At 41.4% G+C, this 15,763-nt stretch overlaps 1 protein-coding gene across 1 annotated transcript in view; it reads right to left on the bottom strand.

The window, feature by feature from the left end:
* Nucleotides 1-15,669, bottom strand: part of Lztr1 (Leucine zipper like transcription regulator 1) — a 23,794-nt gene extending 8,125 nt beyond the window's left edge. The window contains exons 1-14 of the mRNA XM_074092670.1: nt 15,537-15,669; nt 14,984-15,140; nt 13,126-13,297; nt 12,400-12,536; nt 11,543-11,657; nt 10,256-10,419; nt 8,951-9,121; nt 7,471-7,612; nt 4,450-4,613; nt 4,048-4,223; nt 2,675-2,870; nt 1,120-1,271; nt 688-866; nt 147-273 (exon numbers count right to left, since the gene is read on the bottom strand). Of these exons, the coding sequence (XP_073948771.1) occupies nt 147-273; nt 688-866; nt 1,120-1,271; nt 2,675-2,870; nt 4,048-4,223; nt 4,450-4,613; nt 7,471-7,612; nt 8,951-9,121; nt 10,256-10,419; nt 11,543-11,657; nt 12,400-12,536; nt 13,126-13,297; nt 14,984-15,126 (2,038 nt within the window). The 5' untranslated portion in view covers nt 15,127-15,140; nt 15,537-15,669. The remainder of the gene's footprint in view (nt 1-146; nt 274-687; nt 867-1,119; nt 1,272-2,674; nt 2,871-4,047; nt 4,224-4,449; nt 4,614-7,470; nt 7,613-8,950; nt 9,122-10,255; nt 10,420-11,542; nt 11,658-12,399; nt 12,537-13,125; nt 13,298-14,983; nt 15,141-15,536) is intronic.
* Nucleotides 15,670-15,763: the final 94 nt, after the last annotated feature.

Below are 15,763 nucleotides of genomic sequence, written 5' to 3'. Positions count from 1 at the left end.
GATCTGGACTACTTCTTGAAGGACTGGTCCTTGTATGCAGTGGACAAAAAGCAGTGGAAGTTTCGGAGGGAGGCCTTTGCTCAGCAGTGGGATAAAATAAGCTGATAATAATAACTTGCATAAGCTAGTGAAACATTGAATCTTACCGTAATATATAGGCGCTTGAAATAGGTACAGGGAGTCCTCTGTGGGCATGTTCGTGTCTCCGTAGTAAATATAGCGGAGGAGCGAATCAAACGCCTCCTCTGAGGGCACTGTGTCACAGATTTGGATCTGTAAGTAATGGAAATAATCAACAAAATTTTCAAATTTTTAAAATTGGCATCATTTGACACGTACAGCGAGTGAAGTTGCCGTGGGGCGCGGGTTTAGAATGTTGTCCCCCCTCTCCTCTCTTTGGCACTTTAGAAACCGGCTAAGGGATGATACCAGAAGATAGGCAGTAGCGTCTTCTAGGCAATTTTTACATCCTATAGGATACTGCGCGGTCGCAGACTCGGTCGCCAAGCGTGGTTAGTGTTGACAACTAATCATGAAGATGATCCAACCGATGGAACGAGTCTATGGGGGAAGGCTATGTCTAATAGTCGACGTCCTACAGCTGATACAATGATGATGATGAGGATGATGAAGTTGTCAGCATATCCAATCATGTTCGTTGAATTACATGACAGTTTGCACACTTACATTGACAATGTTGTCCTGTGGTGAGAACGACCTGAACATGGCTTCAAAGTAGGCGGCTCTGGCGGCGAGGATGGAGCGATGCGCGGGCCGAGACGCTCCGGACACTCGCAGACGCACGTCGCTCAGCTCTGCGCCAGCGCCGCTCAAAAACACGCACATGTCTTGCTCTAACGTTGTGCCTGTACAAGTTTTTTTATGTATTTAAAACTGAGGCTAGTCTAACGCACTCGCAATCAAAACTTTCACCATTTATTTTTGTCGCACGGTATATATAGGATGTGGAAAGAAAAAGACGGTGAATGCGATCGCGAACGTCAGATCGTCAGACAATACGGCCATAGGTTACATAATACCCATAGCACAAGCAACATTGAGTTCTTTGAGTTCTTGACGTAAAATTTGTGATATATTTTTTTAATGGTGATCACTAACCAGTGATATCTTCGACGACCTCCTGGTGGCCAGTCAGTTTGGCGGGAGGCTGCTGACGGCGTCGAATCACCTCCACCATCAGGCTCTGTTCCATCGACTCAAACTCTGCCGACATCACTATCGGCGTGAAGTTGTAGTCCTTCACTAGAAACCTGAAGGAAAAGGAACACAATTAACAGAAAGTTTTTGAGACGATAAAATACTAAAGATCTTATCGTCTACGTATGGCTGCCGAAAAACTTGTCATAATTTTTTGAAAATATTTTGTTAGTCTTTTCCGTAGCTTTTTGTCCTAACGCTAATTCATCACGTTATGAGCATTACAATAACTACCTTTATAGGACTAAAAAAAAACCCATCAACAGATAGAGGATCTAAGAAAAAAGTCCGCATTAACTAAACAATGATATCAAGTATAGGTAGGTACAGGAGTTATATAATAACGGACCCAGATGGGATCCCTGAGCAACCCAACACAAAAACAGTACACAAATTGTTCTATTGCCACCCAAAACTAGTACTTAACGTCCTATAAAAAAATAAAAATTCACTTAGCTATGAATAATACAGCAAATATCGAAGCCATTATTAATTTACATAGCAGGATGATGTGATCCATACGATCGAAATCTTTTTCAAAATCTGCTTAGACGATATTAAAAACAAACTTCTGGAAAATGTCTATTTTGCGAAGCAGAAAATTCGTATTAGTATTCGACAAATTCATAAGTGTATATTTTCACAAATCTTTCATTATATGCCTATCCAATTTATTAAAAGTGTAAACAAACCGATTTCAACACAATTCTTGTATAAACACCCACTGGATCGAATCGATAACACATTTATCTGTAATTCGTGTTTTTTAACTAGATGTCTAATCACTTTTTTCACCAAAATTCACTTGATTTCAATTTATTTTTCATTTAAAAAATCTTCGTCAAAATCTGACGTTATTTCTTGATTGAAACATGTGTTTTATCTGTAGTAGCATAGACTAGCGTAGAGATGGTGGAAAATTTGACATTTTAAAAATCGAAATGCGCGGATGAATAAGCGATTTTTAATAGTTATTGCTTTTATAATTGAATAAACAGTCTTTGGAATTACATCAAGTATTGTAAAAAATGTAACATCTCTGTATTTATGCGGCCATCACCTATGTTTCACAAATAAAACACTTTTGACTTTTGACTTTGACTTTAAATAATAAAATAGACAAAAATACGTCGATCTGTTCAATTAATCAATAATCGATTTACTAAACAGATTAATTATTTTGCAATAGGTTCTAGGTTTTCACATCACTAAATGTCTATGGTCGGGATAATGGCGTCTTTGTTTACGCTTGTCATAAATTGGATCGGAATACAATATACCTTCGATTTTTGTTATTTTGTTTGAGCCAAATTTTGCAAATCAAGTTTCAGTAATCGGATTTGCTTGTAATCCATTACACAAAATAACGCAAATAGCATTACAAGTACAGTCAACTGAAACAGAAAAAGAAAAAAGGCAAAACAAAAATAAATTGCTATGGGACTAAAGTTAATACCTGAGACAGTACTCCTTGACAGAGCTCAAGTTGGCATGATGCGCCGCGTGTAAAGCAGGCAATACGTTGCTGTAGCACAAGTTGGCTCGTAGAAACCGCGCGCACAGTCCGCGGAGTCGCGGGATGTTCAGTCGTAGAGCAAGACGGAGCACCTCCATCACTAGCAACACTGTGGCCGGGGAGGCTGGATCTTCGTCTGTGGAAATGGAGGTAGGGAGTTTTATAATTTTCTGGAGGTATGTAGACCAAGAAAGTGAATAATAGCTATAGCTAAAGCTTTAAAGGATAGTCAAAATATCGATGTATAAAATGAAAATCGTAAGGTCGTTCAAAAAATCGATAATATCGATATGTAGGTAAATAAAAAAAAGTGTAATTGATCGACTGTCTTTTAACCCTCATTACGCGTTTAGGATTTCCTATCTAGTTATGTATAAAGGTCACAGCTCATTAGAGCCACCCGGCACCCGACCAGCTCCGCCTCGACTTTCGGTGTCCACTCGTTGTCGACTGGTGGTCCACGGGTAGACGCCGCGTTGACAACGAGTGGACCTCGCATAGTCCACGACTTTCCTAGTAGTCACTATGGCGGCGAGCAGCGGGCTACCACCGAATGGTCCACGTCCGCGCGTGGCAACCTCGCGAGTGAGGCGATCCGGTGACGCTACGGAGTTTATGTAGTGAGCGCATACACATACAAAACCATTATGAAGCACACTAATCGCTCGAGGCGAGGCGGTGGTGGTCGGGTCGTATCTTAAGTTGTCATAAAATAATCATGTTTCCTTTCACTTTCCAACTTAACATTTTATCCCGCGTAGCATCAATGAAGGTTTTTCGACATCGAACAGGCATCAACAAGCGAAATATCGCTTAATGGCAATAGTGTAAGGAATCAAACACGGTATCCCCCATAATGCTTTATTATCAATATCATCCGTCTCTTTCCTACACACTACGTTACTCCTATAATAAACTAATCTGCCCTTTCATTCATCGCTCAAGCTCACTGTGCATACCTCTCTGTCTTACATCAATTAAACTCACGCATTCTGTCTCTTTCGCACCCATACGTTCCTATTAATTATCACCTTACAATAGTATCGTCGGTCCGTTTGACATTTCAGTCACGGTTGTGATTGGATGGATAAACATCTAAATGAGCCAATCACAATCAAAACTGAAACGTCAAACGGACCTCACGATACTAACGCCATCTAGCGATATTTCGCCTGTCGAAAAAATCCTCATTAAGTCAGTATACCACAAGGGTGTACTTTGAGCCCATTGTCCTTTTTACTATACATAAAAAATAATTCCAACGCCTTTTTAGTGAATGAGTAATGACACACAAAATATAGTTGAACACTAACCTTTCTCAGTAGGATCGATCCTGTCCGTGTAAATATAGTTCAGCACCATGTTAAAAGCCTCCGGAGTGGCCTCCGGTAGTTTGAGAATGAGTCGCGGTGTGGCCTTGTAAGAATACACCTCCATTGGCTTCTCTACCCCTTCGGCGATGCGCTTCGCTAGCTCTTCACGAGCTTCCCTGAAGCAAAACATTATCATGCTGTAACGTTATTATACTGGCAACATTGGTGGCGGACTAAGCTCGTTGAATGAGAAGAGATCAAAACCACTTGTAGTGGTAGGGCAGTTCAAGTCCAAATGTCTGGACTTGATCTGCCCTACTGTTAGTCAGCCACTGTTTACACCCGACCGAGTGTGATCCATTCCATGTATTGACGGCATAATGCAGGTTGCAGGGTACTCACTTGATGCGAGTCCTCAGGTACTGCGAGCGAGCGGCGAGCATGGCCTGATGGGCCAGCACCGCCACTTCGTCGGCCCCAACCAACACCACCACGTCGCAGAACTGCTGCGACTTGAGGATGCGGCCGAAGTCGTCGTGCAGAGTGCAGCGGGGGTAATCCGACAACTGGGTAATAATAGTAGTGGCAATAGGGGGTTGCCGAAGCAGATATAGACGGCCGAGCATAGCGAGGCATGGGATCCCGGCAGGTCCGCCGAGGCTTGTATAGTGCTTTTCTCAAACATTACATGAAATAAAATAAAAACAAGAAATGAAGCTGGCGGGACGCTAGTCTGGTCGCGGTGTTGTGTTCACGCGTGTCGCGCTGGCTGCTGGCGGTGCTGCTGTGCGTGCTGTGGTGTTGTGCTGTGCGTGGGCGCGTGCGTGTCGCAGAAACAAAAGACGTCGCATTGCCGGCAGCGGCCTGCAAGTTGTATGAAACTCTTTGCAGGCGCTAGAGTGACGCCACGTAGCTGAGCGCAGGCCTGCAGCGCGATACTTCTCAGGCTATTAATATTGTAACACAACGTCATATTTCATGTCATGTTTGAGAATAAGTTTCTGTTACTTTCAAAGTCAAGTCAAAATATCTTTTTCAATTTAGGCTACAACAAGCACTATGAGTCAAGTTACACCGGTTCAAAACCTCTGCTGAGAAGATCGGCAAGAACTCACGAGGTATATATATTTTTTTTAAAACAGATTTACAATATTATTAAATGCATGTAACAACAATTCACAACTTTATTTTTAACACAGTAGTTCGCTATTTGAAGGGATCGCTAATGCGGATCGGATTATTTCCAAATATCTGTCCATGATATATCATAACTTTCATTTTTAATACTGATGTACTTTTTGTTGACTGTATTGCGTTGTATCTAACTATTATCCGTGTTTCATTCGGTACTATTAACCATTGAGGAGTTTCCTCCTGCGAAACGATCTGGCAGGACCACCACGATGTCACTACCATATATTGTATTGTCACAAATTTACATAAATATGTAAATTTAAAGTCAATAGGACGCTGGAATGGGCAAATTTAGCTTCAAAGATTTGACCCAACAAATAATAAACAGGGCAGCTAAAGAAAGTTGTAAAAAACATTTACGTCAAAAGATGAGTTGACTAAAGGTGTAATTGCTAGCGTGGAGAAGGTGTGTAGCAATCCACTTCTTCATTACTAGGCCCCAGACTTTCAATATTGGTACTCCGAATTCACAGTAAGAAAGAAAGAGAAGACATTTATTCACTTACACAGAAGACACATATGCAAAACACATAAAATATTACAGCACATGATAAATACAATATACGTTTGTGTCCGCGAAAGTGAAACGGTCGCTGACTCTGCATTATGCGTTAAACGCCTGCAGCCTGATTTCTGCCAGAACCGTCTGTGACTCACGGAACGATACACAAATATATAAATAATAAACCACTTATCTATACATACAAATAATAATAATAACTATATCCAGAAATAAATAAATTACAACGAACAATAATTAAAAAAAAAAGAAAAAATGGATTGTTTAAAAACATCAGGCGGCATATCAATGTGGTTGCATTCAAAGTGCTGGATAGGAATTTTGGAGCGTCAATAAGTAATCCTTCAGCTTGCGCTTGAAGGTATACACTACACGCTCCTTGATAGGAATATCATTCCAGCACTTGGACGCCGCAAACTAAAACTTCCGCGGAATGCTGCAGTCCGGTGCTTGGGCACAAGAGCCATTGCGTACTCCTCGACCAAACAATTTTACTGTGGAGGTACATGTCCTGTAGCGTCTCACACCAAACAGCAGGGTAGCGAGGTGCATGCGCCTGCGTGCAGACATGTTCAACAAGTTAGCTTCAGGTACGGAGTTGTGGCAGCGGGGAGGGACACGGAAACAAAACGAGCGCATGCGTTCTGCACCCGCTGTAAAAGCCTCTTAGAACGACCAACAATGCAGCCGTCATAAACAACATCAAATAGTTTAATCTGGACAATATAAGCGATTCACAAGGTCAAACAAAATCCACTAAGGTATCGCTATATTGTACAGAACTTTAGACGGTAGAAGCAGTTACTCACACTTTTAAAATGTCTCAAAGCTCAGCTTGCGTCCATAAGAGCCAAGGTTGTTATCTACCACCCGTTCTATTGTTCTAAGTACGTCTCACACCTTCTTACTCTCCTATAGAAAAATTGCCAAGACCGGGACGTCACCAATTTCTAACGTCATAGTATAAAGCCCAGTTCAGACAAGCAAGAAAAACTGTGCAAGTTGAGATTACATAGCGAGGCCGTAAAGCGAACGAATTTGAAGTGATCAATCCAGACTTCAGACCCTCGATGTAATAAATAATAAATATCATGGGACACTTGACACCAATTGACCTAGTCCCAAACTAAGCAAAGCTTGTACTATGGATAAACATACTTCTATAGATAAATACATACTTAAATATATATTAAACATCCAAGAGCCGTGAACAAACATTCGTATTACTCACACAAATATCTGCCCCGGCCGGGAATCGAACTCGGGACCTCAAGCTTCGCAGTCAGGTTCTCTAACCACTTGGCCATCTGGTCGTCATGTAACACAATTTGCATGATTTTTCTTGCAGGTCTAAACTACACCTTACGTACGCCCTTACCAAGACGTTATTAAGACCTACCTCACATGGAAACCGTGGTGGCCTAGTGGTTTGACCTATCGCCTCTCAAGCAGAGGTTCATTGCACTCTGACTTTTCGACATTCATGTGCGAAATTACATTTGACATTTACCACGTGCTTTGCTGTGAGGGAAAACAACGTGAGGAAACCTGCACACACCTGTGAAGCAATTCAATGGTATGTGTGAAGTTCCCAATCCGCACTGGGCCCGCGTGGGGACTACGGCCCAAGCCCTCTCATTCTGAGAGGATGCCTGTGCCCAGCAGCGGGACGTAAATAGGCTGTAATGATGATGATGATGATGGCTCACCTGGAAGCGGAACAGCTCCCCGCTGCGCACGTTGTTATCGACGGTGCCTCCAAACACGAACATGGCGTCGCCGACCACCGCCCCCGCGTGGAACAGCCGCCCCACCGGCACTTGCGACTCGTGCGCTGGGTTCACTATTGACCTGACGAAACATCACGAATGCGTAACATGAGTCTACTTGAACGTACTGTCAGAGTAAAAGAGTTGAAGGAAGCCTCCTGTTCCTTTTGTTTTTGATTGTTTTTTTTTTGAGTGCTCAAAAAGCTGCTCAGCAGACAGAAAAAGCAAAACAAAATCTTCATGTTCTGACGTCATACTACGACATAAACTAGAGGTCCTTACGAAAGGACTCTGACAGCAGGTGTGTCTTATGTGACAGATGATTTATGACGCCATCTTTGTTTATTTTGCCGTAGATGGCCGTATCTGTAGCGGCGCGTCACACAAACTCAGTGGCGTAGCGCGGGTGACAGCCGCCCGGGGCGGAAGAAAAGTTCGGTTAGGGCTCATAATGTCCCACTCGCAAAATGTCCCACCACCAAAATTACGTCCCTTTCGCAAATGGTCCCTTATGCAAAATACCCCATTCCCATTACGTCCCTTTCTCAAAACGTCCCATTGTTTTCGCAAAATGGCCCTTCTGAAAAAGCCCCTTTCGCAAAACGTCCCGTCTGCAAAATATCACATTAGCAAAATGTCCCGTTCGCAAAACGTCCCTTTCGCAAAATGTCCCGCCTGCAAAATTTTTGTTTAAATAAAGAAATTAGGCTCTCTCATTGATTAAAAGGAAGGACATTTTGAGAAAGGGACGTAACGGGAATGGGGTACATTTGCATAAGGGACCATTTGCGAAAGGGACGTTTTGCGAACGGGACGCAATTTATGTGACGGACATTTTGAGAACGGGACATTTTGCAGAGAGGTCGTTTTAAGAATGGGACATTTATAAAAGGGACTTTTTGCGAAAGGGACAAAGGGACATTTTGCGAGTGGGACATTATGAGCCCTAACCAAAATTTTGCCACCCTCTTGTTAAGGTTTTTAAAAAACCATTGTAGGTACAGTTGAGTTCATAAACTTGTGAGCAAAAATTTTATCAAAATTATCTGAACACGACTCTATTGTTAACGGCGTAGAAGCGTGTTCAGATATTATTGATCAAATTTTTGCTCACAAGTTTATGAACTCGACTGTACCTATACAAGATATCAATACTTTATTATTATTGTACAATATAATGGAGATTCCCCGATTTCGTAACAGTATAAGTAATACAAAATTTCGTCATTCGACGGCCCGAATCGTGGGTGAGAAAAAAATGTGAAATATTATTATGTAGATATTATTCAGTACTATTTATTATAGACTGTTGCCGCCCCCCGCACCTACTACGTTACGCCACGTTCTGTAGCCGGACCCGAGCATGTTCCGTGTGTCACGTATCACAGTATATACTCGTAGAATGCTGTTCGCCACATACCACATCTGCGTGTCGAGGTCGAAGCAGTGCAGATCACTCGGCAGCGTGTTGTCGGCGGCGCCGCCGAACACGTACAGGTGCCGGCCGTGCGCCAGCATCACGTGCCCGTAGCGGCGCGCCGGCGCCGGCCCCGCGCACCGCAACAAGTGCTCCGTGCACACGCGGCTCCAACTGACAAACATAAATAACAAATATAAATATCATGGCACGCTTGGGGAGTGTCTTTTCAAAAGGGCTTAGTCCACTATAGACTTTTTTTAGGAAATCGAGGAAAACTAAATATAAATGAAAAAGTTGAGGTCACGCACACAAAAACAAGTCATGTATGTAATGATAGCGGGATGTTGACATTCACGCATTCATTTTATTTTATTTTTATTCATTCATTCAAAATGAAGACAACAAATGGTCCACGTTACGAACATACTTAAAAAACTATGTTAGTGTACAGTAAATATTGAAAAAAGATATACAACCAACAGGAGACTCATCTTCTGTGGGTCAGCACCTAGGCAAAGTGGAGCATGCAAGGCGAGTCATATCTCGCCGCCACAGTTTGCAGAATGGGGTTGGGACTAGCCCACAGCCTACTGTACATCGAGGCAGTCTTTTTGCGCATGATGGCATAGAAATCATCCGTTCTAGCTAGCGCAAACATGCCCGATGCGCTGCAAGACCGCGGCAGCCCCATCAGCGCCCTAAAGCTGTTATTATATTGTACTCGAAGGACGCTGACCTGACAGACCGCTGCGTGCAGCTAACTTAGAGACTGCACGTGTAGAAGACTTGACAGTAGGATTTAAATAGCGTCACCTTGATTTGCTTACTACAACGTGCATACTGCCAGGCCAACATGTTACATCTTTATTTTTATGTATCTTTATATTTATGAAATCAGTTCTTCATGTAATCATTCACTTTAACTCTCGTGGCACTACCTATATTATGCGTTCACTTTTGAAAAAGCTAACAATCCACAAGTGTGCGCGGGGGAAACTAAAAAATGTGACTTGCCCCCTGGGCCAGAAGCTGGGTGCGTCTTTATCATTGGGGCATATCGTATAGCTAGTAAGAGTAGTAAGTGCCTAAAACGGTTAGATTTTTGAAATGACGGGCGTTTTTCCGACTCTAAGGGGCTGTTTCACCATCTCTTGATTAGTGTTAACTGACGGTTAAATGTGATGCCGTCTACGTCTATTCGAACAAAACAAATAGAGACGGCATCACATTTAACCTTCAGTTAAAACTAATCAATGGATGAAACATCCCCTAAGTCTATGCTAAAGCTAAAAGTGTTATACTAACGTGTGTGTTTCAAAGTCGAACTGGAAGAGCGCGTTTGTGATCTTAGCGCCGCTCTGTCCGCTGAAGACGAACATCTTGCCGCGCGCCACCGCCACCGGGAAGTTGCAACATGTCGGGGGGCATTGACCTTTTTGTTCCACGCGCTCCCATTGACGGACTTCACCCTGTATAAGAAGTGAGGATAGTACGTAGAGATGGTACACAGATGATTGTTGATGTATAAACCATTTGATTTCTAAAAAAATGTTTTCTTGCTTGTTCCATTTCGTTGTCCAGGAGACAACAGTGACACAGTTTCTTAAAACAACTGTTATAATGTATGCTACTAATGTAACTACGACAAAAATGTACGCTCGATGAATTTTATTTTAACCACAGCCACAGAAAACTTGTCCAGGGGACGTAACCATGGCAACAAGTTACAAGAAGAAGTTGCTCCGAGGAGTTGGGCTACGAATTAGCCCAAAACATGTCGAGCTAAACTCGATTTAAGACGTATTACGATATATTAAGATTAATTGCATTGAATTTGAGTGGCGAGTGGCCTTAGAATCCCAGTTCGTGATGGTACTGTACTCATTCTGTGCCAAAGGCAAGTCAATGGCATAGTAAAAGAGAACAAGTAGGTCCACTCCGACCCTTTAGGAGACTTAAGTGCAATGCCTACTCCGGCGCGGACGCTTAGGGTTGTCAACGTCTATTTTAGATTAATTACCTACCGGCAAATAATTTTAGTACGAAAGTTAACTTAAAATTGTCTAATATCTGTGTCTAGAGAAACTAGACAGATTCTATGCCGTTATAAGTATTATTATTATTATACATACTCAATTTAAAAATGTTATTTTTTAATTCGCCGTAATGGTGATGGCGACTGTATACATGTTTACCTACACATAATACTATAACTATATTCTTTATAGGTAGGTAGGTATCTATTATTTTTTTATGTGTCCTGGCACGAAACTATTACACTACACTTGTATTATCGCTAATTTACAACTATACCGATTACTAAAAATAGGTAAGTACGAGTACGCGAACGTTAAAGGTGATCATCTCGCGAAGCGGGCGTAAGACGAACGAGCTAAATCAAAACGTACGGTACCGATGGCAGCGCAGCCTTGACTAAAGAAAACTTAATCCTCCTTAAATTATCAGTGTGTGCGTGCGTACCAGCGTGCACACATTTAAGCCGCGCGATGTACTTTTGTTCGTAGTGAGCCTACTTGTTCTCTTTTGCTATGTCAATGGTATGTCAACCATTGATTAGCAATTCAGACTCACCACAAGGTTGATAGTCCACATGTCGTTCAGACGCGCGTTGCCGTCGTATCCAGCGAATATCCACAGTTTGTCGTCGTAAACGGCAGCGCCATGCGCCGACCGCGGCACCGGCTCTCTGCGCACAACCAGCCTTATTGTCTAACACACTTGGTACAGATCTGTTCACTCACAAAGGCGCGCCCCTCCACAGCTAATTATCAATGTGCACGAGTAAACCTCGTACTTACACGTTGTCTTAGTCTCAGTGTGCGTGACTGACGGTACGCTTGTGACTGAGGACACGTTCGAGCTACGCACACATAGACTTGTCGTACGGATACGTTATTAAAACTACAATTATAAAATGTCAAGGGGCGCGCCTTTGTGAGTGAAGAGATCTGTAATAGACGAGCCTTATCGTTTTTTTTTTACATTTTCAAAATTTTGTTACGATCTAGCGTCACTTCCGAATCGTCAGTCTTTTGAATAGCTGTGGTAACCTAGAGGTTTGGGCGAGATGGCCTCTCAAGCAGCTCGTGGGTTCGAACGGTGTACCAATTTTATTTCAAGTCAATCCATGGATGGACTTACCTTGGATTTTTGATGAAGGAAAAAGTCGGAAGGAAACCTGTGTAGGCTTGCGAAGCAGTTTAGTTGTGTATGAGAAATTCCCAAACCGCTCTGTGGCCGCGTGAGGACTACATCCAAACTTTCTCGTACTGAGAGGCGGTCTGTGCCCAGCAGTGGCGTGTATGTAGATGATGAGATGATGCCGTATATCTCGTATATCTTTTGAGATAGGCAAACATCATCTGCTTCTATAAGCACATAGTTTTCTCACCACAATTTCATCCATGAAGAGGTTAAATAATACTTACTGTCCCATAAATTTCCACTGGACCCACTGAGCGCTAGGGAATTTGTACTCGAACAGGTCGTTCTTGTTGGTCAAGTTGGAGTTGGCTAGGATGTCCCCAGTGTACCCACCGAACACGAACATCGAGGAACGGTGTACCTGGAGAAATTGAATATTCAATATGTGAAAACATATATTAAAATCTATCGGTAATTCCTAATATTTCCTACTAATATTATAAATGCGAAATTCTGTTTCTTGTGTATGTTTGTTACTCCTTCACGCCTAAAAGGTTGGACGGATTTGGATGAAATTTGTTATGAAAATAGCTGGAATAACACATAGGCTACATTTTATCCCGATATTCCCACGGGGTCGGGAGAAAATCTCGAAAATCACCCGCTAGATGGGACTGCTTTACACAAGTCCATCTCGCGCCAAGATTTTATTTAATATCAATTGTATAATGTAGTTGATCGGTTTGGTGTACCTAATGTTTATTTTATTTTCTTAGATATTTTTTTCAGCCAAGCACATGTTTACAACCAAATATGATTGATTTGTATCATATTGTACAGGAGGTAACATCGCATTTTTGCGTAGATTTATGTGGTCGATTTATGCACTATGCAGGGACAATGCAACATTTGCAAGGATCAATTGTCCGCGAAAGGTTTAAAAGACAGATGGACAGACACGCCAGTCCAGTCCAATTTGGGCTGGTGAAATAGCTAAAATGGTTACTTACAACAGCAGAGTGATGGTATCTCGGGGCCGGCGGGGTGCCCATATATCCGGTTCTTGTCCAGGATTTCTCGCGGATGTCGAACCGGATCAGGTCATTGAGCATGGATTTGCCGTTGTCTCCGCCGAACACGTAGATGGCGTCTTTGTACGCCACGGCAGTGTGCTTGCTGCGTCTGTGGATCGTATTAGCAAATTATTATCTGTGGTCGGGAATTTGGTTGCGTGCCGCGGGATATCGAAGGAAAGAAAGAAAATGCATTTATTTAACGTCATCGCAATCACAGAACAACTTACTTAGCATAATTTAATAGAATAGTTAATATGGATACGCCACTAATTCTTAAAAAATATATTATTCAAGATATTATATTTTTAAAATACACACATACATAAAATCACGAGCAATTCCCAACGGGGTAGGCAGAGACTACATCCTTCCACTTGCTACGATTCTGGCACACAACTCTCGCTTCCTCTACATTCATCAATCTTTTCATGCATGCATGTCGATTTAGAGTGCTCCTGACAAAACCTTTCTTCAGAATTTTTAAAATACACAACATTTAATAATCACCATTGTCTATAAAGACATATTATAATAAACCTTATATTATATAAAGCTATAAAAAACTTTATTCATCATAGTAGCCCTGACAAAGACCTGTTACAAATCAACATAAGATAAAAACACATTTTGGTTCCTAACAACAGGAAAGCCAGAATCCTGCAACATATCCATATTAGCATAACCAACCGATTGATCACCGATTATTCTATTGTACTATTATCAGCCTTTATTCAGATAATTTATTAGGTTACAATTCCCTTAAATAACTTCTTTTTCTTTCCTTGCTGGTTGTAAGATTTGAATAATTTGAACTGTCTGGGCTGTTTGAGTCAAATTTCCCACCCCATTCCCAAAACCCTCTCTGTCCCCAGCAGCTATCCCAACCCAACCCAGCCCAAAAACCCATATGATGATGATAACGATGAAGTGGTGAAGCCAACCAAGAGCTTGATTGATTTTTCACTTTCCTAAATAAATATTGACAGTTGAAAAGAGAAATTGACTAAGCGATTTTCTTTTAGGATAGTGAGTTATGTACATATTCATTTTTTGGTACCCTTTTTGGTATCCTGCCGTGTCACCAAGTAACATAGTTTTAGTGCTAGTTCTTAGTCTTAGTTTTAGGTGGTACTTATGGAGCCAAAATAAACCTTTCTTTCTTTCTTTCATCAGCCTATGTTCGTCCACTGCTGTTGAGTGGAGACCACGGATCGGTAAACATAGCATAGGACGTCCTCAGACACGGTGGAGCAATGATTTTCGCAGGGCGGCTGGCAAGAGCTGGATGAGAGTGGCCGAGGATCGTGCTCAGTGGCGTGCCATGGGAGAAGCCTATGTCCAGCAGTGGACGAACATAGGCTGATGACATACATATTCAAAATCAGTTAATTTTTCTCTGTCGTTTGAGCTGTCTCAAAATCCACAAAAGGTTGCTTAGTCAACTTCTCCTTTCAACCATCAATATGTAAATATACATGAATCACTACTTGAAAGGAATTATTAAATAAATCATATATGTATACACCCAATTAATTATCTTAACTCTTGGTTATCTTTTAAACAGTAAGTTAGGCCACTAGTGTCTTAGAGAAATTAATTTCATTTGACCTGTAGATTGCCCCCTTAAAGTTAACCGATATCAAAAATAACACTGTGTATATTTGGGTCACCATACTATAATGAAAAAATAAATAAATGAAATTGATTAAAATACACTTGAAATCATGGTAAGTTATGTTTTTTAATCAAGAACGAAAAAAAGAAATACCTATGATAGTCACTATATTCTTACCTGGCTCCTACAAACTCATAGCACTCCGACATCCTCTTCCATTTGTGGACAGTCTCAAAGGGGCCAAACTCCATCCGAAGGCTGATATCCAGCTCATTCGGATTCCGCAGCTGCTCTGTTATCATCTTTGCTATATTTTGCATTCAGGCGGCTTTTTCTAAAAACAATTGCAGCTCTCACTGATTATTTATAGACACAACTGCAACTAGTGAATTAAATTAAAGTACCTAATAGAAAAATATTTTATCAGAATGCTTACTACCTAGTTCAAACCTTGTATACTGGTCAAAATGAGCATGGCCTAACAAATTTATTTCTAAGCCGGAACTGTCTGTATAGCTAGTTGACGCTGAAGCTAGAAACCTACTTTTTCCCTGTATCTATTCCGAGAAAAAGGAACAAATCCTAAAATAAACATCACACGGAAATAGGTCGCTAAATCTAAATGACTACATACTTGAATCCTCTATTTATGAATGTTAATTATTGCTCCTTTCGTCGTTGTGTGTTAATTTATTATTGATATAGTGAGAAAGAAAGTGATTGCACTTACATTTTGCACTGTATCAACAAAACTGGAGACAACCACAATCACCACAACCCCCGATACAAATAAACAAATTTTTATCAATGAATGAATGGAATCCGTCTGTAGTAGGATGGAATTGATCACAAACGTCAAAATCAAAATGTTTATGGAAAGGGGTTATTGATAAAGAACTTTAAAATAATGACAAAGGATCCTTTTTCGACTAAATTACTATTCTTTTCTTTGCAAGT

The sequence above is a fragment of the Choristoneura fumiferana genome, chromosome 9 (genome assembly GCF_025370935.1).
Source record: "Choristoneura fumiferana chromosome 9, NRCan_CFum_1, whole genome shotgun sequence".
Classification (NCBI taxonomy): domain Eukaryota; kingdom Metazoa; phylum Arthropoda; class Insecta; order Lepidoptera; family Tortricidae; genus Choristoneura; species Choristoneura fumiferana.
Note: the sequence above shows the minus strand (reverse complement) of the source record. Positions and strands in the feature narration are given on the sequence as shown.